The sequence below is a fragment of the Lathamus discolor genome, chromosome 1, assembly GCF_037157495.1.
Source record: "Lathamus discolor isolate bLatDis1 chromosome 1, bLatDis1.hap1, whole genome shotgun sequence".
Classification (NCBI taxonomy): Eukaryota; Metazoa; Chordata; class Aves; order Psittaciformes; family Psittacidae; genus Lathamus; species Lathamus discolor.
The window spans coordinates 138,076,931-138,102,424 of record NC_088884.1 but is presented as its reverse complement, the minus strand read 5'-3'; the positions used below and the strand labels follow the sequence as shown (position 1 = coordinate 138,102,424).

General features: G+C 39.0%; 1 protein-coding gene across 4 annotated transcripts in view; it reads right to left on the bottom strand.

Annotated features, from left to right (window-relative positions):
- The window catches only part of CORIN (corin, serine peptidase), a 146,247-nt gene that overhangs the window by 47,455 nt on the left and 73,298 nt on the right, over positions 1–25,494 (bottom strand). For all 4 annotated transcript variants that reach the window (XR_010616572.1, XM_065697812.1, XM_065697819.1 and 1 more), the window contains 6 exons: positions 23,419–23,532; positions 11,998–12,105; positions 10,240–10,350; positions 9,280–9,396; positions 7,085–7,183; positions 1,082–1,313 (listed from right to left, as the gene is read on the bottom strand). Coding sequence is in view for 3 of the 4 variants with exons in the window: in XM_065697812.1 (XP_065553884.1) it covers positions 1,082–1,313; positions 7,085–7,183; positions 9,280–9,396; positions 10,240–10,350; positions 11,998–12,105; positions 23,419–23,532 (781 nt within the window). In the remaining variant the exon portion in view is untranslated. The remainder of the gene's footprint in view (positions 1–1,081; positions 1,314–7,084; positions 7,184–9,279; positions 9,397–10,239; positions 10,351–11,997; positions 12,106–23,418; positions 23,533–25,494) is intronic.

Sequence of the window (25,494 nt, the reverse complement as noted above, 5' to 3'; positions counted from 1 at the left end):
CTGTTGACACTCTTGAGGGACAAGAGGTCTTGCAGAGGGCTCTGGATAGATTGCACTATTGGGCAATGATCAAGGAGATGAAATTTAACAAGCTCAAATTCCATATTCTGCACTTAGGACAGAGTAACGTCAGGCACAAGTATAAATTGGGCAAGTAGTGGGTGAAGAGCAGCCCTGGGGAAAAGATCTGCTGGTGCTGGTCAACAACAGGCTTGATACAATTCAGCAGTGTTCCCTGGCAGCCAAGAGGGCAAACTGCACCCTGGAGTGCATCAAACACAGTGTAACCAAGCCAGCCAAAGAGGTTGTTATCCCACTGTATTCAGCATTGCAGGGTCTCAATTCAAGCGCTGTCTGAAGTTCTGGAACCCACAATTTAAGAAGGATGTGAAGGTCCTTGAATGAGTCCAAAGGAGGGCAGCAAAGCTGGTGAAGGGGCTGGAAGGAATGTCTTATGAGGAGCAGCTAAGGACTCTGGGCTTGTCTAGTTTGGAGAAAAGAAGGCTGAAAAGCAACCTCATTGCTCTCTACAGTTTCCTGAGGAGAGGAAGCAGAGAGGGAGGTGCTGACCTCTTCTCCCTGGTATCCAGTGACAGGACATGTGGCAATGGTTCAAAGCTGAACCAGGGGAGGTTTACACTGGAGCTTAGGAAGCATTTCTTGACAGAGAGGGTTGTCAAACACTGGAACAGGCTTCCTAGAGAGGCAGCTGATGCCCAAGGCCTGTCAGTATTTAAGAGGCTTTTGGAAAATGCCCTTAATAATATGCTTTAACTTGGTGACCCCTGAATTGGTCAGGGAGTTGGACTAGATGATTACTGTAGGTCCCTTCCAAATGAAAGTCTGTTTTATTCAGTATATATATTTTGAAAATTATTGAATTCCTCTCCAGATACTAATCAAATTACTAATACACACGTGTAATGAACTGAATTTAATGACCTCTTAAAATATGGTTTTCTACCCTTTGCTATGGAATTGCAAACCAAAATTTCTGCATTCTAAATGGTAACAGAAAATTGGGAAAGACTAACATGATGGACAATGTCAGTCAAGAATTAAATGAAGTATAGCATAGTACCTGCAAGGTGGGATCCGCTGATTTGTATGGGGGTCACATTTTGGTACTAAGATTGTACAGGCAAAAAACATAAGGTACTTGTAGCAGTTGGTCTGAACCAAGGCTGGGAAAAGAGAAGACTCCCAGCTGATAGAAGCTTCCTTCTGCGTCCTGTGTCCCAGGTAGTTTGGGTAATAAGTATAGTTGTAAGGCAAGTTCATACAGAGCTCCAGAGTAATTGATTCACATTGACCTTTCACAGAAAGAAAACAAAACAAACAAAACACAACAAAAACAAACAAACAAAAGAAACACAAATGGTGTGAGATGAAATGAAATACAGAAGAAATAATTTAACAAATTTATCAGTCAGCGGATTTCCTCAAAGGCTTGAGAAACTACAAAGTTTCAAAGCTGAAGACCCTATATAAATAAAGAAAGGTGGATTTGACCTCTGACTACCTAATAACCTATTCAGAGAGTTACATTCCCTTACCGATATGCATTAACTTCCTGAGTAACATCTTAACTTTAACATGGTACAATAAACTATTCTTTAGAAACAGATTTATTCTTTTCAAATTAAGTTTCTGATAATTTTCAAGAGCTCCTATACCGTAAAGCAATGCACCCATAACACAACTCATACTGGCAGGGCAACTGTCAAAATTAAGAAGACTGGGATTATATGATACTTAGGGTTGGAAAGGATCTCAGGAGGTCTCTAGTCCAATGTCCCACTCCAAGCTTTGTCAGCTCTGAGGACTGATCAGGTTTCTCAAAGCTTTGTTTAGTTGGGTCTTGAAAAATCTCTAAGGACAGAAACTCCACAATTTCTCTGTATAGAAAGCAGAAGGCAGGTTTTTTATTTTATTTTTTGCATCCCAAGATCTGGAGGAAGAATGAGGACACTTGTGCTATGTATTGCACAAATGCTGAGTAAGAGACAGTCTACATGCTACTAATTAAATTCAGATAAGGCATAATTGATAATAAAGAGAATGATAAGCAAGAACAAACTAAATGCAACAGCTACAAGTCCGTATGATCACACTGGCTATAGCTATATAGAGAAGTCATTCAGCTCTTAGGGAGTTCATCACAACACATATTAAACTGACCAAGCATTTTAGATTTAAAATATTGTATAGCCCTTGTATTTCTTCTCAAGGTGGTAGTCAGAAATAGTTACTTTTTAATTTTCCACCACAACAGAAAAGTTTCGATAAAAAGCGTACTAAAAAAGTACAACAAAAAAGAAATTTGTTACCAAAAGACCGCAAATATATTTGCCTGTTCTGAAAGCAAACATATCTCAACATAATTAATATTGTCTACCAGCCAGTTGTGATAACTGTGATTCTATAGCTGCACCTTTGGGATAAGAAGACCCAACAGTCAGCTAATCAGCTGATCAGCCAAACTGTCGTTCTTCGACTGGCGTTCCCTGTTATAACCTCTTTTAGTATTTACCTGTAATCTGAAGATTATGAAGTTCATTTTATATACAACTTTTCCTCTCTGCTAAATCCTTGCATACTGCACATAATTCTGTCATCTCAAACCACTTAGTCCCAGCTTTGGGGTATATGAGGTTCAAAGACTACAAAAATCCTCATCACATTACTGTGATTTCCTGTTCCTTTTGAACTCTTTCTTGTCCTCCCACACTTCAGTTGCCCAGATCAGTTGGGTTTTGTCTTTTGATTTTTCCCCAGTAAGCATCTTTTCTTGATGTGTACAGAATATTACATGCTCATCAGTATTTCATGATGAAACCCAAATAAATGGACCCAAAAGCACACACAATGTTTTAAGTGTTTGTATAACAAAACATTTGAAACTAAATGGCAGAAATGCTCACGTTTCATTCTCTCATTTGTTATGACTCATATTTATAGGCATTTAGGTGAATTCCAGGAGAAAATCTAGTCCACTGAAATGCCTTTGCAGGATACAAGTTTTCACTTCACATGTTTTCAATATGACTACAATTCCTTTTTTCACTGCGTTTAGAAAGCTTCTATTGCATTATATGCAAAGATGTCATCGTAGGTTTGAAAATAGTAACTTTTTACTCTTACACCTAATTCCCTACAATCCACAAGCAAAGTAACAAACAGAATATACATTCTAGGGGAACACCTGACTTAATCCAAGTAACTCAAATGTTAATCTTTCCTTCTGTTATCTGTCCTACAGTTTATCTTGCTGCTCCCTTATTTATAGTACATAAAAGTACAAGCTAGTGAGTAGGAAACAAGGAATAAAATTCTTTGCATCTTATCCTAAAGAAAAAAAAAAGCAAAAAACAGAAAACAAACCTCACACTAAAAAAAAAAAAAAAGAAACCAACCCAAAACCAAAACCCAAAAAATCCCAAACAAACCCACACAAAAAAACCCAAAACAAAACCCCACAACCAAAAAAACAAACTCATAAACCATTAGATTATGCCTGGGTTTAATATCTTCATATATTAACTTGCTCTACCTACTATACTGAAGTTAGTTCCAAACATAGTAACAGAAGTGAATGGTGTATTTCACAGAATTGTAGAAGGGTTGAAGTGGGAAGAGACCTCTGGAGATCATCTGGTCCAATCCCTCTGCTTAGGCATGGCCACCTACAGCAGGTTGTGCAGAACCATGCCCAGGCAGCTTCTGACTGTCTAGGGAGTCTCTACAACCTCTTCCAGACAACCTGTGTTCAACCACCCTGACAGTAAAACAAGTGTTTCATTATATTCAGTTATCCTTATGCTCCTATGTTTCAGTTTGTGCCCATTGCCTTTGGTTCTGTCACAGACCACCCAAAAACCAAAATAGCCTGCCTCTGTGGTCTTTACACTCTCCATTCAGATACTTGTTCTGTTATACTAAATATATTATTACTGCTTTATAATGCCAGCCTAAACTGATCAGACATTATCACTCATGCAGAATATCCACTTTAACCAATACTGTGAAATGTGACCTAAGCTTTGGAATTTTCCAACTAAAGTGTTATTTGGGTGAGAAAATACTTCTTTGTCAACACTGATGTTTTTCATGGGAATTCTCATGTCTCACCAAAGATGAAACATCTCTGGTGAAAATATGAACAGCAAAAATAACATGAAAAAAAACATTACTTACAGATGTTATGCAAGAAAAACCTCTCTCAAATTCTCCTTGCTGCTCCATTGTGTATGAACAATTAAATATTCACTGGACCAGAATGGGAGAGAAACAACCCTCAAATCTAATCCAGATTATGGGTTACTCCTGTTGAGAACTATGGACTGTTGCCTATAATATGCCAAGGAAGTATCTTCACTAAAAAGCTCTTGGGCTTCTTATGACATGGAATAGGAACATTGTTTTAGAACTCAAATATCACACATCAAAAAAAGTTTTTCACTGTCTTGTAACATAGTGCCAGGCATTCAAACGTTTTCCAAAATCACTTTCCAATACATGCAATGGGATACAAAAATTTGCATTTTTCAGAAAAGATTTTGGACAAACAGTTCTGTACCACAGTCATTCTCATACTGATTTATCCACAAGAAAGATGAGTCCAAGAAAGAAAGTACACTTTCAGATCTCTCTTTTTGTGAGAGCAACTGAAATGAGTCACACTGCTCGAAAGACTGTTGCTTTTTAGAGGGCTATAGCTGCTCGTTATGAAAGGTAATCTGCTTAAGAGAGAGATGCTCTCTGACTACGTAAGAACAAGAGGCTGCTGTGGGTATTTATATATTTTTGTACTTGTTGGGTAAGGCTGCTGCTGGTGCCTTTTGCCACCCAGAAGACCTGTCTTACGGACAGCTGGTGATTACACAGCCATTAGCTGTGACTCCAATGCTGTTTCTGTCACAATATATCAGATACATTTTACATGGTCTTTACTAAGCAGTTTAAGCTCTAAGTATTTAAAAATAAATACAATTACAAAATACTGTCATTTTTTGACCTGAGTAAATGTAAAGTTACTACCATTTTAAACATATAAACCAGGGTTTAGTGTAATGTCTGTTAACTTTTGGAAGCATTATGAGTAAAACTTTGAAACAATAAATAGAAGTATGGAAATCCCATTGCTGGGCAAACCACAGCTTTGTGGCAACGTCAGTAACACTCAAATAAAAAAGCTGATCTTCACATGGAGAAACTGAGAAGCAACACCTGTTCTTACAGGCTCAGGATGCTAAAGCTGATGCTTCTCCTGCAGAGAGAGAGATCCGAGACTAAATATCCTTCACTCCCATGAGCATTCAGCCCACAGAGGATGAATCTTATCACACCCATTTAAATTTGTGACTAGCTAAAGTGGAGTTATTCAAGTCAGCAATTATATCTCAATCAATAATTGCGTATTATGACCTCAAAAGATCAGGAAAATATGACCTTCAAGTCTCACCAAAGATAAGGAAAGATTACTTGAAGAACTGTTTTCTGTGAAGATGCCAGACACCTACAGTTTCAAGGGGTAGATGTGGTCAACAACCAAAGTAATTTGATCTGTTGTGATATCTCATGTTTCATTTCTCATTTTTTTAGTGTATGTATCCCATGTATATTGCTTCCTTTTCACCAGGAGAGGGATAACCTTTCACAGGAGATAATATTGCAAGACACAGATGAGAAAATGCCTGAGATAATTCAACGAAGATACCTGAGATTTCAACAATAACAACAACAAAAAAGTATTATTTTTAAAATTAAGATTTTAACACAAGTTTTTTAAAAAATAAAGTGTGTTTTTGTTAGCTTTGTGTTATTTGGATGCTTTCCTTCCCATTTCATAACCCTTTCTAAGTATTTCTTGGGGTTTGATATTTCTCGGTTTGGTTCACAACAGGCAAGTAAAAAACCCCAACACCTACTACTCCAATCTCCTTAGAAGGCTCCTTCTCACCTGAATATTTTGATTATGGATTAAAAGCCAGATTTACACAGCTGATGTACATGATAGGCATCTGCTGCAGACCACCTTTAACAAAAAGAGGAGATAGATGAACCCTTCTTGAGAGCTGAGGATGCCTCCTGATTGCAGGCCTGGTACTTATGAGAATTTTATTCAGGTTGACATCTGCTTGAAGGACAGCAAGCTGGTCTTAATGCAGAGCCTCCTTAGAGCACAGGAGTCCGTCCCAATGCAAAGCAAGTCAAGATGATTCTATGAGAAACTGCGCCATAAGACCACCTTGGCTGAATGTGATTCTCCTGACCAAGCTCAAACACAAAAAAATACACAGAAGACATAAGAGGGGATGCAGCACTGAAGTGGAACATAGAGAAATTTCCCAAGCAAGAATGGAGTTAGAAAAGCCAAAGCTCAGCTGGAGCTGAAACTACTGGACAATGTAAAGGGCAAGAAGGAATGCTCTTCTAAGTATAATGGCAGCAAAAGGAAACAAAAAAAAAACAAGTGGGTCTGCTGCTCATTGTGGCAGTGGAGCTAGTTACAAGATACACAGAAAAGGCGAAGGTACTCTATGTCTTTTTAGCCTCAGTTTCCAGTGAGGAATATCACTGGAAGGCTGCTTGATATCATATATCATACAATATGTATTGGTCAGAAGAATAAGTAGTTTCGCCAGTTTGAATATCAAAATTACTCCTTCATAAAAGGGCTAAAAGTTCTCCAGACTACTAAACACAGCATCGTGTTTTCTTGTATATTGAAATTAAACCAGTAGCTTCTGCTTTACACTTACACTGTGTTGTTACTTCATGTAAACACTGAATGTCAGTAGATGTTAAGAAGCACAATTGTAAATAGCCTTTAAGAACGTATCAAAAATTCACAGAAGGGAAAATATCTCAATGTCAAATGTTATGAGGATCTCTAAGTACATCAATAATAAAAAGTTATGATGGAACTTCTGTTTCAACTTTGCCCTTTTCAATACTTAATCATTACACATGTGCATTAGATGGTAAATTAAAGTATCATTTACCCTGTCCTACCCTACATCCTCATTATACTGTAAACCACCCTAAAACAGTGACAGTGCAAAGCATGTGACCTACTTACTGCAGTTTGTCTGGCTGTTTCTCATCTCACAGAGAGAAGTTCCACAGGGATCAGGACAGGAAGTACATCTCTGGTCTCCCTCCTGACAGAGGGTTTGACCTGAGGAAAATAGAAATGTACTATTCTAATTATTTACCAGACTAATAAAAATTACTGGAGTGTAGCAATGAGAAAATGCAGAGTTTACATTACAATTAAGTATTTACTTTACATAATTAAGCACCCTACAGCATTTCAAGTGCAGCAAGAAAATGTTGTAAGAAAGGAAAGAGTGCAGGAGTGTCCAGATGTCACTTTTCTCTACCCGTATACTTAAAATAAGAATTTACATCCCAGTTTCCGATTAAGAGGTATGGATCTCTGAAAGACATTTACCACAATTCTGCAGCAAAGTATGAAAAGCCATATTTTGGAGGGAACAATAGGTTCTAGTTGAAAGAGAATATTTTCTGAGAATCATTCCTCAGTGCCATTCAGTTGATCTGCTTCTCATTTTATGATTGTTTTGGTAGACAATAAAAACCTTCCTGAAGAAAGGTCATCAAAGCTGAAGTGCCATTGTCCTTCTTTGGCTGGTTAAAACACAAACAACAAGAAACCCCAAAAAGCTATGGTCCTAAAAATGGAATTCAGAGCAACTAAAACCAGCATTTCATCAAAACATTTCTGAACATATTACCTGGGTAGTTAGTTTTGCCAACAAATCCTTGGACTTCTGTCTGTGTCACAGTGGTGATAGCTCCTTTCCAAACCATTACATTCTCTCTTCAATGTGACTTTTGCAAAAGCATTCATTTAATTTACTATTCTGTACACAGAGACTGAACAGTTTGGATTTCGTCATCTCATCCTCTTTAAAATGGGTAATTGCAACTACTACTTAGTGTTTGCATTGCATTACGCAACTGATTATTATTGAACATTAATCATTCAGTCATGGCGTCCTTATATTGGGGTACAGAAGATGCTTAAGAAACATCTTGTTTCAACGATCTTGACAACAGCTTCATCCCAAAGAACTGACAGTGTATTAATGTGGATTTACTTCCCTTCATAGATGTTATATATTGAAGCAATAGAGGTACTTCCTTTAGCTGTAGCAATTGACTGTCTAAATTTACAGGTGCTGCTGATTGCAAAATTGAACTTCAAAAATAGGGAAAATTTCTTAAATTCTACACTTATTAGAAATAATTACATTAAAATTATTTTTTAAGTTTGCTCCAACCCCTTCCTATCCCACAGGGGAAGAGTTTCTCATCTCTTTAAAATTCCTTTTGCTGCAATGTAGATTCTTTTGATCCAAGCACAGTCAATGCTGCATTTCTATAAACAGGCTCTACTTTCTCTTTTGAAGGGATCACAGAACCAGCTGTGTATTTATTTTATGATAACAGGTGTGTTCTGCTCTAATAACTTTTGAATAGGGTGTCTTATTACCACTACATCTGACAACACTAGGGTTTTCTACATAAAGTTAACTAATTCCTTTAAAAATTAAATTCGAAAGAGTATGTCATTAATTATTCTCACATTGAAGGAAAGGCTGCTATCTGAACCCACCTTATCATAAACAAGAGAATTACATGTGAAAAATATCCTCAAATACTGAAACCTTCACAACATTACAACATTTCATTACGAGTGTCAAAATGTACCACAGGACCCAATATTTTTGGGAAACATGTTCTGGGGCTCAAGAAACTGCCTGGTTCACATAAACCATCATGAGCCAGCTATTAAGTAGCTGTGAAAACTTACATTTTCATATATTTTTCCTTAGTCACACTAAGTCATTAATTTATTTAGGAAAACATCCTAAACTCTGATTCCCAAGTACTGAAGAAAAAATAATTTTCATGAGAAAATTCCTTCTCAAATGGCACCAATTCCTGTGATAGTAGCTTCTAATTGCTGCAGACAATGTGAATATATATCAATTTATTTTAAGCAACAGCTCATCATGTCAGATAACCAAAACCTAAACTAAATATCACCTCCATTTCCTTAACTTTTTATATTTTTAAGGACTCTGCTTACAAATTCCTGTGTGAAAGCAGACACCAGAGAACATCAGCAAGTGTTATTTGAAAGGGAATGAAAGTAAATGTCAGACAGCTTTAGCTAAAGACACTTCACAACAAAGCAGTCAATGTTAGGTTCAGTAAGAACAGTAAAATGGAGGATACCCTTACTTTCACTGCAGTTTTCTTCATCACTTCCATCTTTACAGTCATTATCTCCATCACACTGGAATGCGCTAGGAATGCACTGCCCGTTTCTGCACTCCACCAGACCCTGACTGTGACATGCTAGAGAGAAAAAAATGATGATACACTGGTTAACTTAGGTTAATGAAGGTCTTAATTATTTTTGAATGTCATCTTGAAGTTCTTTCAGGAGGAGCTAATAACACTGCTTAGCACTGAAAGTCACTAGAAGACATTTTTCATTGTGTGTAGGCTATTCTTTCAACAGCTAACAGCTACAACAAACCAACAAAAGCGTCATTTTTACTCAACTAAAAATTGTCATGATTTCTTTGGCCACTTACTTACGTTCTTTAATTCAGAGTAGATTCTTAGGTTTCAGGGAAAATTCTAGGATAGTGGTTGTGAGGTCAAGCACTGAATGGCAGCAAGAATCAAAGCAGTATAAGCGTATCTCTTATGACAACTTTAATCACATTAAAACATACGCTAGTTCCCCAAGGCTTGATTTTGCAACCTTGGCTATATACTGTTTTGCAGATATATACCATTATCATTGGAGAAAAGAGAAGTCCAGACTCTGACAAGCTTTGATAGGTTGCATACAGACACATGAGAAACCTGTCACAAACTCAGAATGCTTACAGTTTAAAGAGATTATATACATTCATTCATTACTCTTTAAGGGGAACATCACAATTAACAAAAAGGTAACTCTGTAATTAAGCTGAAACACAAGGCAATGCTGGGAGTTCTCTACAATGGCAACAAATGTTTTATTTGTTGCAATCGTCTTCCAGTAGGGATGTTTATCAAGTGCGAACTTTGCATATCAAATGAACTTGTAGTTGTGCTTTACAAGTAGTAAGTAAATATACTACTTATCTTACATTATTTTCATTTTTAAAGAAATAAAAATCTGATTTAGAAATTAAAGGAACTTACAGCAATTGATTTCATCTGATTTGTCTATACAATCATGGTCACCATCACATACCCAATCAGCAGTTATACATCTCCCATCTCCACACTGATGATGTGTCACTGGATTACAATCTAATTAAAATTCAAATGTGAGGACACACACACAAAAAAAAAAGGATGATAAATTACAACTTGTGTATTTTGTGATTTTGATCAATTGTTCTATGTCTATAAGCTAATCATTCTTACCAATGAGGCATTTTGAAGTTGTAAAATACAATAAGAGATTTTTCTGTTCCTGGAGATTTTTTTGGCAGATTTTAGTTACGTATGTTCTGAATTCTATTGCCTATATAGATAGTAATGCACTTACTCCTTCTCTCAGGTGCACAGTTGTTTCAATTTGCAAATAAACACATTTCTAACATTTGTTGAGCAGATTAAAAGATCTTCTGTATTCCCATAATGAAATGCCTTTCAGTTAGCCAACATTTCCAGTTGCCATCAGGGAAAATCATTCCCTACATTTATTTTTTTACTATGAAGTAAAAAAAAAAAAAAAAGTTTCATTTGCCATTTTTGGCACTTAATCAGAAATTTCTGTTGCATACATTCAGAATTTTTCATAAGAATGGTCTACAAGGAAATTATTCCAATCTTCATCTTACTTTTCCTACCCAAGTTCTTCCACAAATAAATAAGAGCATTCTTTTGAGCAGTCTGATTTTACACCAAAATAAATAGGGAGTGTAGACAGTCTGATATGAGACCCACTTGTAACCTGTACAAAAAGTTAGATCTTAAATTTTCTATATAAAAAACCCCAACCCTATCTCAAGATAACAATGGTAGGAGATAGATAAACATTCAGAAAAGTCTTGAATTAAAGACGGTTTATGAAAAACAAACAAACAAAAACCAACCAACTGACCAAAAAAAAAAAAAAGGAACAACCAGAACGGACAAAAAGTAGTGAAAGATCTTGGAGTCTTACAGTATGTTTAATTTGGAGAAGAAACATAAAAAAACTATCAGAAAAAATGTGCATTGATTTTTAGTTTTGAAATTTTCTGTGATTTTCCTTAGAAAAGCAAAAGAAAAAAGTCAGAAAAGCAAAAGAATAAAAGTGAGATATAACATTTTAAATTTAAAACACCCATTTTAGAGCACTTAATTTCTCTTAGGTGTAGCACCAGGAGCAAAAGTTAAAAAAACTAAGGCTTTCAAAGTTTTGCAATATTTACATGTGCTAATTATTCTTTTTTATGGCAAAACTTCATCTTTTCCCTATGAAATTCAAGTGTAGGTAGAAAGACAAATATAAGAAGGCAGAACATACAAAGTTGACTGAAAGCAGAATTTGAAAGAAACATAATTTGATCATCAAAATATGAAAGTTCACTCTGAAGCTCATGTGAAAACAGTTCAGCTACAAAACAGTTGCCATAACCAGTGCGTAAGCTCTTATGGTTTCCTTTAATCTCAGTTAAATTCAGCCATGTTAGCAAGAAAACAAACATAACATCTTGAACTAGTTTAAAACAAATTATGAATCACAGTATTTCTTCAAAATACCACTACCTTCAAAATTTTGATTGACCCAGAACTTTCCTTTAAATCTTTACAAATGGCACATAAAATTTGTGAGCTGTTTTTACTTTGCCCAAAGAGAATAACAGCAGAGTATATCACTCTTTCAATAGCTTAAGGAAAAAGATTGCTGATTTAGGCAATACTGGTATCTTAAAGACTTCAGAAAAGCATAAAACTTTCACTTACCACAGTTCTGTTCATCGCTAAGGTCTCCACAGTCATCATATCCATCACAAACAAATGTATAATTTAGGCATTTTCCTGTGTCGCAGCGAAATACATCATCACTGCAGTCTACAAAACAAATTTTTGTAAAATGTTAACATGACTTTGGAACATTCATATAAGCTATGAATGTATTGACTAAATCAAAATTAGCTGAAGATACACCCCCAATTTACTGGTGTGCATTAATACCTAATGTGTATCAGTTTATTAGAATCTAATATGGAAGAACAAGAAAGATGAAAAGCAATTTTTAGACATTTTTATTACCAATTGCTTTTTTGATCAATGCTGTGAGGAGAAAGCGCTCTGTTTACACATATGGACCAAAATGTTTAATTATATTTATACACATACAGTTCTCGATTAAGTTTGTGGGTTTCATCAGTTAGATTACTAGGACAGACTTGAGAACCTGATGTAGCTATTAGGTGAAGCTGAAGCTTCTATCAGCAAAATCAAGATCCCCACATCATGCTTTTTAGCCTACCTTTGATCTTGCAATGGTTTCGAATGATTTGGCCTAATGCTGTCTGATCAAAGAATTCTTTGGACTGTCAGCCCTAGGTGGGTTTAGACTTTCTTTCTATGGCTGAGTCCTTCAGTAAAGCCCTGATAAATATTAGAATCATAGAATCATAGAACAGTTAGGGTTGGAAAGGACCTCAAGATCATCTAGTTCCAACACCCCTGCCATGGGCAGGGACACCTCACACTAAACCATCCCACACAAGGCTTCATCCAACCTGGCCTTGAACACCACCAGGGTTGGAGCACTCACAACCCCCCTGGGCAACCAATTCCAGTGTCTCACCACCCTAACAGGAAAGAATTTCCTCCTTATATCCAATCTTAACTTCCCCTGTTTAAGTTTTAACCCGTTACCCCTTGTCCTGTATCACTACAGTCCCTGACGAAGAGTCCCTCTCCAGCATCCCTATAGGCCCCCTTCAGGTACTGAGGTCTCCACGCAGCCTTCTCTTCTCCAGGCTGAAAAGCCCCAACTTCCTCAGCCTGTTTTCACATGGGAGGTGCTCCAGTCCCCTGATCATCCTCGTGGCCCTCCTCTGGACTTGTTCCAGCAGCTCCATGTCCTTTTTATGTTGAGGACACCAGAACTGCACACAATACTCCAGGTGAGGTCTCACAAGAGCAGAGTAGAGGGGCAGGATCACCTCCTTCGACCTGCTGGTCACACTCCTTTTGATGCAGCCCAGGATACGGTTGGCTTTCTGGGCTGCGAGCGCACACTGAAACCAGCTCATGTTCATTTTCTCATCAACCAGCACCCCCAGGTCCTTCTCCACAGGGCCGCTCTCTGAGAATATCCAGAATGTTTGATAGAAACATGGAATCTAACTTGTAGTAGTTAAGAAAGGGGGGAGAAGAGAAAACAGGGTTGGCAGTGTCTGGTCCCATTAGTAATAACTTTTTAACTCTAAGCTTTTTCTTCACATCTGGCTTTTCCAGGGAGAATACCAGGATACAGAACAGGTATCTGGACCACCCCTTCTTCCTTTTGAAGCTATGCCAGTGGAACCAAGGAAGTTCTTTGTGCCCTTTCTTACTGGGATAAGTGGGCATTTTATGTGAGCTCTTTCCTGGAAAACATACAGAGAGAGGACTGAGAGCAGGCAGTGGAACAAGGCACAAGTCTTTCCCCTCAGTTGAGATGCTCCACCGCTAAACAACAGAATCATGCTACCGTTTGCTTTTCTCCTCTTGGTATGTGACTCCTGTGTTCAAGATTGCACAGTGGTCCCACTTTGAAAGATGGGTGCCCTTCTAAGTATATTACACATTTTAAGGTGCAGCATTCTCACAGAAGGTGCAGTGGGGTTTCTATCCCTCCAGATCAATGTCAGCCAAGTGTTCCACCTCCTAGGTGAGTGCTCTAAGTTTTGCAAGGTCTTACCACCCTCAATTCTAGAACTTGAACAAGAATCACTTCTTCCGCTCCCCCATAGAAGCATTTGTGCTTTCTATGAGTTTCACATCATCTTAGAAAGTACAGACAAAATTTACAGCACAATACAAAGGACAATGCTTCAGGGCATAATGCAAAATAATATGGCTAAACCATGAGCTTTGTAGTCAATAGCTAATTTAACTTTACAAGAACAAAAGGCATAGAAAAGTAAACACCAAAAACCCCAAACTAAATAAAAATATTGAAGTTCTAGTTTCAGAACAGAACACTTTCAGCATAACAAAAGACTGCTGAAAGCAAAATTATAAGCATCACTTGTTTTGAGTTTGCAATGGCATGAAGTACTCTGGCAATCTTTATCCTTACCAATCAGTCTGTAACTGACAATTTCTGTGTTTGTATTGCTCCTCATGCAAATGAAACAAAGCTGTCTTTTTTTATGTTGTTTCCACCGGGTAAGCTTATTGTTTAATTTCCATCCATACCCTCATTCCTGTTTACATTCATTCCTATGTAGCTGCAGTGTCCTTTAGGGTATGGCAGCTCTCCTGGCCACACTGACTGGTTAAACAAAAAGAATACAAACTTTCTTGCAAGGAAATAAGATTCACTTGATGAAAATCTAACAGTCTTAACATACATTTCCTTCAAGATATTGGCAATAATATATTGTATGGGGTAGCTAGTTACTTCCATCAGAATAAGTTCCCAACAACTGGAAAAAGGGAAATATAACCCCCATTTTCAAGAAGGGGAAAATGAAAGACCCGGGGAATTACAGACCAGTCAGTCTCACCTCTGTGCCTGGCAAAATCTTGGAGCACATTCTCCTGGAAGGCATGCTAAGGCACATGAAAAACAACAAGGTGCTTGGTGACAGCCAGCATGGCTTCACTAAGGGGAAATCCTGCCTGACCAATTTGGTGGCCTTCTATGATGGGGCTACAGAATTGATGGATAAGGGTAAAGCAGTTGATGTCATCTACAAGGACTTGTGCAAAGCGTTTGACACTGTCCCACACAACATCCTTCTCTCTAAATTGGAGAGACATCAATTTGATGGATGGACTACTCGGTGGATAAAGAACTGGCTGGATGGCCACACACAAAGAGTTGTGGTCAGTGGCTCGATGTCCGGCTGGAGACCGGTAATGAGTGGTGTCCCCCAGGGATCAGTATTGGGACCGGTCTTGTTCAACATCTTCATTGCTGACATGGACAATGGGATTGAGTGCGCCCTCAGCAAGTTTGCTGATGACACCAAGCTGTGTGGTTTGGTTGATACGCTGGAGGGAAGGGATGCCATCCAGAGGGACCTTGACACGCTTGTGAGGTGGGCTGATGCCAACCTTATGAAGTTCAACCATGACAAGTGCAAGGTCCTACACCTGGGTCGGAGCAATCCCAGGCACAGCTACAGGCTGGGCAAAGAAGAGATTCAGAGCGGCCCTGCAGAGAAGGACTTGGGGGTGATGGTCGATGAGAAAATGAACATGAGCCGGCAGTGTGTGCTCGCAGCCCAGAAAGCCAATCGTATCCTGGGCTGCATCAAAAGGAGAGTGACCAGCAGGTCGAAGGAGGTGATCCTGCCCCTCTACTCTGCTCTTGTGAGACCTCACCTGGAGTACTGTGTGCAGTACTGGTGTCCTCGACATAAAAAGGACATGGAACTGTTGGAACAAGTCCAGAGGAGGGCCACGAGGATGATCAGGGGACTGGAGTACCTCCCATGTGAAAACAGGCTGAGGAAGTTGGGGCTTTTCAGTCTGGAGAAGAGAAGGCTGCGTGGGGACCTAATAGCAGCCTTCCAGTATCTGAAGGGGGCCTATAGGGATGCTGGGGAGGGACTCTTCGTCAGGGACTGTAGTGACAGGACAAGGGGTAACGGGTTAAAACTTAAACAGGGGAAGTTTAGATTGGATATAAGGAGGAAATTCTTTCCTGTTAGGGTGGTGAGGCACTGGAATGGGTTGCCCAGGGAGGTTGCAAGTGCTCCATCCCTGGCGGTGTTCAAGGCCAGGTTGGATGAAGCCTTGTGTGGGATGGTTTAGTGTGAGGTGTCCCTGCCCGTGGCAGGGGGGTTGGAACTAGGTGATCTTAAGGTCCTTTCCAACCCTAACTATTCTATGATTCTATGATTCTAAGATGGGCACGTTGCAGCTGCCATTTGTAAAAGACAATGATGGTACAAACTCAGTTTTCATACAATTAAATACTAATTCCTATCGTATACTTCACAAAACACAAATAAACCCTGGTCAAACCTTCGTGTTCCGCAACCTTTCGATCTCTACTCATGCACACCCTGTCTTCACCACTTCACTATTGCATCATGTTGTCCTTCTGACCACGAATCAGCTCAGCTGAACCCTCATGATTTTACATTAAAAGATGTCAGGGTTTTAAATTTTAAAGCTGTATGTTTAAATACATACGTGCAGACTCAATGTACATTTTGCGCTGCTTCAAGGAGTAAATAAGACCTTAATTCAACAAGACGTTCTACCCTGGGGTGTGGCATGCAGTGGCCCATGTGTGTAAACAGTTTCATTTGTATTTTATTACCAAAATGGTCTTCATCTTGCTCACCCTCGATGAAAGAGAAGCATGATTGAGAAAGTCACAAAGGAAGGAAGAGGAAGCAAGTGTACATACTAAGAAAGTTTGCATCTAAGTGCAGCCAGAAGGATGTAAGAGAGCCTGTTGCATTTGGTACATTACATGTGAAACTTGTTCATCAGGATCCTTCTGATAGACCCAAGTTTTGGCACTGATAATTTACACATTTGTAGATATTTGTTACAGCTTCTTTCCTGTTCAGATTCCTATGTGATAGCCAGCTGAGCTGAATTCCGATTCCTCAGCTGGCAACCTACATTGCACAAAGTCACGGACAAATGGTAAAGGAAACGTGGTGAAATCCTAAATACCAGTTTTCGGCTGCAGCTGCGAAAGTAGTGACACAGCTAAGTAAATTAAAGAATACGTTCAAAAAGAGGCATGGATTCTTCTAACGCCTAACTACTGCCTGCATACTTATTATGGCCCATCAAAGAGAAGAAGAGAAAAATCCATACAGCTAGTTTAGACATTTAGCTCAGATAAAGTCACCTGTACAGGGACAGATGACTCTGTCCCTAATGTATGTCATCTCATAACTAAAAACCAAGGACATCTCTCCAATACAGTAATATCTAAAACAAATATAAGAAGTTCTGTATTTTGGGACTGCAGATGTGGGAAGCTTCAACAGGAACCTGGACATCCCAGGAGAATGCCTCTGGATACATTTACATTTTTTTAAATCTCGAATTATGAACCAAGCCTGGTTGAGTAGTGCCTTCAAGACCAATGATACTGACGTGAACGGGCTTCATCTACTGTCACCCCATTCCAGTATCTGAAGGGGGCCTATAGGGATGCTGGGGAGGGACTCTTCGTCAGGGACTATAGTGACAGGACAAGGGGTAACGGGTTAAAACTTAAACAGGGGAAGTTTAGATTGGATATAAGGAAGAAATTCTTTCCTGTTAGGGTGGTGAGACACTGGAATCGGTTGCCCAGGGAGGCTGTGAGTGCTCCATCCCTTACAGTGTTCAAGGCCAGGTTGGACGAAGCATTGGGTGGGATGGCAACACAATCACTTCCCTGGGCAGCCTGTTCCAATTCTTGATAACCCTTTTGGTGAAGAAATCTTTCCTAATATTCAATCTGAACCTCCCCTGGCACAACTTGAGGCTGTTTCCTCTTGTCTTGTCTTGCTACATGGGACAAGAGACCAACCCCCACCTCACTACAACCTCCTGTCAGGCAGTTGTAGAGAGCAGTGAGGTCCCCCTGAGCCTTCTCTTCTCCAGACTAAACAACCCCAGTTCCCTCAGCCGTTCCTCATCAGACTTGTGCTCCAGACCCTTCACCAGCTCTGTTGCCCTTTTGTGGACCCGCTCCAGCCCCTCAATGTCTCTCTTGTAGTGAGGAGCCTAGAACTGAACACAGGATTTGAGATGCAGCCACACCTGTGCCAAGTACAGGGGTATGATCACTGCCGTGGCCCTGTTGGCTACGGTATTACTGATACAGTCCGGGATGCTGTTGCCCTTCTTGGCTGCCTGGGCACAAGCTGGCTCATGCCCAGCAGATGTTGACCAACACCCCCAGGTCCTTTTCTGCAGGCAGCTTTCCACAGCCTGTAGCACTGCATGGGGTTTTTGTAACCCAAGTGCAGGACCCAGCATGTAGCCTTGGGGAATTTTACACAATCGGCAACAGCCCATCAGTCCAGATCCCTCCATGAAGCCTTCAGATTAACTCAAGCAGATTAACACTCCCACCCAATTTGGTGTCATCTGCAAATTGACCTAGGGTGCAGTCAACCCAAAGATCAACAACAACCCAGGTGATACAGGGTTGTTAAGACTGTAAAATGTTTGTAATAAGAGTAAACTGTTGCTGCCAAACAAAACATTAGGACACAAAAGCCTAGTGGGTTTTGTTGCCAGACAAGTGATTCTGGCCAGACCATTTGTGTATATACTAGGGGTGAGACAATTAAACCAATGAGATTGAGTGCAAATGAGTAAAATAAGTTTTTTAGGATATATGTGGCCTTTCTTCTTACTGAGGTTACACATTCAGTTTCATTACATTCACTTCCTACAGAAACAATGATTCATTTGAATTGTTTGATTTCAAGCAAAGCATGAAGCTAAATAATTTATATCAGACTGTTGTACATCTTATATTGCAATTCATAAAGTTCATGCCTCTGATTGCCACCTTCTGGGCCCAACCATTCATCCAGTTTTCAATCCGCCTCAATTTTCAACCCCTCTCATTAACATATATCAGAGTAAATTATTGTAACTCAAATATAGCGTGAGAGAAATCTATTTCTGACCCCAAATTATCATTATTTGTCATCATATCATTATTGTCATCCCTGAGAAACTTACCTGTCTGCATGCGATTCTATATTATGTTACAGCATTTACAGAGTAGAGGAGGCAGAGCGGGAGTTCAACAAGTAAACCTAAAGCACATCAGAGACTGAAACAAAGCTGGAAAGAACAGGAAATAAACACATGGACAGGGCTCCACTGTGATAAAGAAATTTACCAAGGGAAAAAAAAACAGGACCAAATATGCTGAGAAAAAGGAAGTTCCTGAGTTGACTGAAACCAAGCCCAATGACTCAACCTTCAAGGACACAGTCAGCAAACGCAGTTTTGTCTGCAAATCCATTTCTATTCTGCCTTATCAAGATTCTTTCAGTTTTCTTTTGCAACGGGTTTTCTTTATTTTTCCCTCTTAGAGGGTTATTTTTTTTTTCTTTTACATTCTAATAAAGCTTGGCCTTTTAAGTTTAAGAGCCTTTTAATCTCATTGGGAAGTAACTGTAACAAGAAGATGCTCCTCACCTTAATGGCCAACATGAAGAATGTCATGTGGTCTCTTCACAAAACTCAAGCAGCAGAAATACTTGCCTTTCTGTGTAATTTTTGGTCTTAAACTGCCTATTGCTATGTAAGTTTGTTTGCTAGAACAAATATTTTTCTCCATCTATATTACCCACAGTCCTTGTTACCCATTCTCATGCAGACAAAACAGCTCCCAGCAACCAGTGGAGCAGAAATTAGTAAGTGAGCTGTATGTTTATACCTAGTTATCCTCTTCAATGTATTCATGCTGTTTACTCTGAGTTAAATCTGCTGCTTTTGTTTCATATGCTCCATATTACCCCCATCCTCATGGCTAACAACAAAATCTGAAAATAAATTTCATTCCATGCTAGGTAAAACTTTCCTATAAGCAAATACAGTTTGGACTTCATAAGAAGGGAACAACTTTTCTGTGTGTTGTTCTGAATCCCACTAAACACTGGCAAGCTGTGTGTAAGCACTAACAGTCACAATTCAGTTTATACAAAATAGAACAAAGCCTAAAAAATCAAAATTCTGTTTTCTTTCTCAGATATTGCCAACTGGTTAATAATTAAATGGTGAATAGCAACTACATTCTGTGGAGTATTGAATATTCTCATTATTATGGAAATGCCAGTCACTGCTAAAGTTATTGAACTATCTTCAAACTGGACTGAAATACCTTATGAGTAAACCTAGGATAAGAATTAAGTTTGATGGCCTATACTTCGATCGCAGGACAAGTGTTTTAAAAGTTAAAAAAATTAATCACTTAATAAAATTAATTATGAATTCATTATAACCTTCAGTTATTTATAATGATTCCTATAGGAATTATAGAATGACTAGGGTTCAAAAGGATCCCCTAGTTCCAACCCCCCATTCACAGGCAGGGACACCTTCCGCTAGACCAGGTGCTTAACAACCTGTACAACCTGGCCTTGAGCACTGCCAAAGATGGCAGGCTCCTCTAACTACTCATACACTTATAACTTAGATACATTGTCTGGACCCGAAGAAAATGTATTTTTAGGGTTAATAGTAATTTTTGCCATTTATTTTTCATTAATGGAAGTTTAGTAGTTGTGCTTTTTTTTTTTTTTTTTCCTCAGTGGAAGAAGAAACCTCTTAATTCCAATGAGACCAAGAACATAGCTGCCTTCCCATGTGGCTGTGCCCTTTGTCATAAAAGGAGATATGAACTGCCAGGATGCTCGAAAGTTACTTCTTTGTAGCACTCTGAAGAGGGAAGATAATGAAAACCAAACCAAATATCCCAAACAAAGCACCTTTCACAGAATCACAGAATCACAGAATCCCAAGGGTTGGAAGGGACCTCAAAAGATCATCTAGTCCAACCCCCCTGCAAGAGCAGGGTAACCTACAGTACATCACACAGGAACTTGTCCAGGCGGGCCTTGAATATCTCCAGTGTAGGAGACTCCACAACCCCCCTGGGCAACCTGTTCCAGTGCTCTGTCACTCTTACAGTAAAGAAGTTCTTCCTGATGTTAACGTGGAACTTCCTATGTTCCAGTTTACACCCATTGCCCCTTGTCCTATCACTGGATATCACTGAAAAAAGCCTAGCTCCATCATCCTGACACCTACCCTTCACATATTTGTAAACATTGATGAGGTCACCCCTCAGTCTCCTCTTCTCCAAGCTAAAGAGACCCAGCTCCCTCAGCCTCTCCTCATAAGGGAGATGTTCCATTCCCTTAATCATCTTTGTGGCTCTGCGCTGGACTCCTTCAAGCAATTCCCTGTCCTTCTTGAACAGAGGGGCCCAGAACTGGACGCAATATTCCAGATGCGGCCTCACCAAGGCTGAGTAGAGGGGGAGGAGAACCTCTCTTGACCTACTAACCACTCCCTTTCTAATGCACCCTAAGATGCCATTTGCCTTCTTGGCCACAAGAGCACATTGCTGGCTCATGGTCATCCTCCTATCCACCAGGACCCCCAGGTCCCTTTCCCCTTCACTACTTTCCAGCAGGTCAACCCAGGAATAAGACACTGCTGTGCCAAAAACATTTTAGGATTATTACTTGGTAACAAAACCAACCAGTACACCGTAACAGCAAAGATGTTCTGAGCATCTTAATGGTGTATTTCCATGCCTTAATAAGTTTTAGTACAAATATTCCTCTACCTGTGGTCAATCACTGAGTTGAGCTGCTCCAGAGCTGACCTGATGCACAGTGAAGTGGTAGATCTTGGCACACAGGGAGATTTCCCGAGGCAGAGAAACACCAGGGGAGCAGAGACCTGCCAGGAGCCAGCAGCTCTCTCAAGAGATGCTGACTGATGCCTGAGTATTGCCAGAGAAAGCACAGCCAACCCCACACCTATAAAAAGCAGCCTAGGGAGCACAGGTGACCAAGAGTGCTGCAACCAGAGCATAGAATCATACAACAGTTAGGGCTGGAAGGGATCTTCAAAGGTCATCTAGTCCAACCCCCTAGTTTTTTACAGTGAGGGTTGTAAAATACTGGAACAGTTTGCCCAGAGAGGTGGTAGATCCCTGGAGACATTCAAAGCCAGGCTGGATGTGATTCTGGGCAACCTGATCTAGTTGAAGACACCCCTGCTTATTGCAGGGGATGGATTAGAGGACCTCTAAAGGTGCCTTCCAACCCAAACTAATCTGTGGAGTAACTCAAGAATTTAAGAGGTGCAAGGGCTGCTGGAAACACAGCATCTTTTATCAGACAAGATTTCAGGCAAATAAGTTATCCTTCAGTTTTGCTATTTCTGCTGTGTAATTCAAGGTCTTATTTGATCTCCACCCCCTCTCACCAACTGCTAATAAAAGACATCCTCTGCCTATAAACCCTGTATCATTTAACACACAGGCTTTCTTTTAGAAGTAATCTTAACTTATGAAATTTATAATGCTTGTAATACTTTTATTGGTATATTACCAATTTCTTCTTTTCCCATTTCTAATGGAACTCAAGATACATAGTCTCATAGGCATTTTTACTCTTTTAGCTTACATTAAAAACGTGACAGGAAAAATTCAGACAAAAACATACCGTATTTTTTACATAATCAAAATTATATCAACTTCCATTAAATACATTATAGGCTATTAAAGATAAAGCAAGCTCTAGACTTACTCATATTGAGACCAGGAGGAAATTGCAGCCATCATTTATTCCTTGGAGTATTCCAGATAAAATCTATCAGCAATTTCCTCAAAAGCAGATTTGTGAGTCTTGGAGTGCCCAGGCTCTTAAATCACCAATATGAACAAATCTTTTGGGGACAGTCCAAACTGCATAGTCTGGAACTCAGCCCCAGGTCTGACATTTTCCAAAGTCTGAATGCACAATGCTGTTTTGTGCCATCATGTCCTACTATAGTCCCTATTCAGTCATCATTCCACGTTTTTCCTTTTTTCTTTTTTTCCCTTTTCATTGTTTTCCTACTGTATATTTGCTGAGCTTTTCCAAAGGTAGTAGTCCAAGGATGTTTTTGTCAACACATAGGAGCTCTAAAGATACACAGTACCACAGAGAAATAAATGAGAAATAGAGGTACTAAGCATACATTTTCACTTTTCTACTGCACCATATACTGGGATTTACTTAAATAAACCACATTCAGGGTTGAGACCAAGATAACTTTCTAAACAGATGATTTTGTATCTGCTCCAAAATCAATGCCAAGGACTGGAAAAAAGATAAAATTGACAGTCTTCAGTTTATTATCAGAAGTGCTCTTCTGATACTTATTTTTGATACATTTAGAAAATGAATAAATAAATAAAAAGCCCCAAATATTCCCTAATTTTCTCATGGCTTTTTGCAGAAATCTTAGAATCTCCTACCAGGCACAAAATTTGTTAGATCAAAAATACATGCTGTGACTAGAGTGAGCAAAGGTAAACACATTCAATGGCAACTGAGAGTCTAAATATCAATTATGCTCAAATACTACGCAAAGCTCCCATTCTGTACCAAGAGAAACACCTTTTAGGAATTCAGTGCTTCAGTGGAACAGTGCAAGGTTTAAGAAACTTACTGCAATGGACCTCATCACTCCAGTCATCACAGTCATTGTAGCCATTACACTGCAGTTTCCCTGGGATGCAGATTCCACTGGCGCATAAGAAACTCTCCTCTCCTCCACACAGTGCTGCAAAAGAGAAGAAAACAAAGAATGTGTGTTAAGCTTCTCAGGGTAAGAAGAAATAAGCAGAAAAGAAAGATGGCTAGAACAGTGAGTCTTAATCAAGGCTCTTCAGAAACAAACCCCAAATTAATGAAGTTCAAGCAAGTGCAAACTGGCATTTTCATTTAATTTTTGATATTTCAAAAATAGCTATCTAGGCTGAGTTAATCAGTGAAGTTCAATCTACCATTACTTGTAAAAAGCTGCTGTACAGAGGAACTGTTAAGTGAATATAGGACGAGATTAAAGAAGCTCTAGGTTTTGGTTTTGGTTGTTTGGTTGTGGGGGGTTTTTTTGTTTGTTTTTTTGGTTTGTTTTGTTTTTATTAAATAGATGCACCAGATTAAATATCCAACTACAGTTACAACAGATGGATCTTCCCAGCCTAAATGTTTTGCAAAAGATTACCAGGTCAAGACCTAACAGTGTCACAGACATTTTTCTAGAAGTAAAGGATTCCTCATTCTTATAATTCTCTGAACACCAGAAGACAGTCATTATTGCTGTTAGATATATGGGGAATTAAGATACCTGAAGAGACAACTTCCCCCTAGAGCTTTAGGCATCCCACTGGAAATGCCTTGCAGGGCCATTATATTCAGAGGGAGGGAACCTGTAAGTACCTTTCCATTCAAGTCCTTCAAGGCACTTAAAATACAGAGATGCAGACCACCATTAATTTGTTTACACCTTAGTCCATGCAATACAGACCAAACTTTAAGCCTTTGCTTTAAAAAAAACCAAAACACTGGCTGAGAAAAGTCCCTGTAAAGCATACAGACATACGTGGGAATGCAAAGTAAAGACGTCAAGGAGATAAGCAAATATTCAGTACAAAACTTGGTTGTGGGTTTTGTATGGGTTTGTTTCTTTACAAAAGCCAGAGTTAACTGTCAGGCTACTCAACAAAGCTGAACAAAACAGTTTCACCTCTTGTAAAAGATCAGTGAAAAAAACCCAAACCCAATAATTTTACTCTAAACATACATACCTGAAATGAGAAATAGCTTTTAGAGATGGAGGAAAAAAATCACATCACTGTGACAATGTAAAGTTAGTAAATACATCTATGCGTGAAAACAGCAAGTTCAAACAACAAAATCTCATGGAAGTTCAAAATTCTACTTATAGAAATTTCATTGTAATTCAGACTTTGTATCTAAGTATTCCAAGGACAATAAGAATTTCTAATTGTAGCTTTCAACCTTGACCGCAATGCAAATCACAGGTATGAAAACCCATCATTTTCAGCAGCCACTATAGAATCACTTCCTCCATTAAAGTAATTTTGCACCTGACCACAACATAACTCCAATTTTCCCATTTTAATGGGGATTTGTATTTTCCTATTCCTATAGGAGAATTTGCTTCATATTTTTCCTCCCTTTATTCTCTGAACCTGAGGCTGAACAAAGTCTGGAAAGTATAATTATAATCTACATGTCAAAACTGAAAAATGGATGTTGAGTATTCTCATCATAATCATGTATCCCTCATAACATGTCTACCAACATGCATATTCATGCAGAATACAGTTTAAAATTAAGGAAAAATAACCAAATATGCAATTACAGAATTTTTAGTAGCATTAGCTTTTATGACCTCAGCTCGGCACTGCAGTAAATGATAGCACAAAGGTAAATTTCAGATGAAGCCATTATTAAGTCAATGACTATGATGATGTTTGTGTCAACATTTTACCTGGTGCTGTACTCAGCAGAATTCATAGTATAAGGACTTACAGTGAAGTATTATTCACAATAATGTGTTGATTAAGCAAACAAAAACAGAGCTTAAGTGAAAGATCAGTCCTAAACTAACACACTGCTAACATACCATATAAACTCTCCTTTCTGAAGGCAACACTTCACTTATAAATGGAGGGAAAGTTCTTTTTAATCTCTTCCAAAAGAGCAGCCTGTTGTG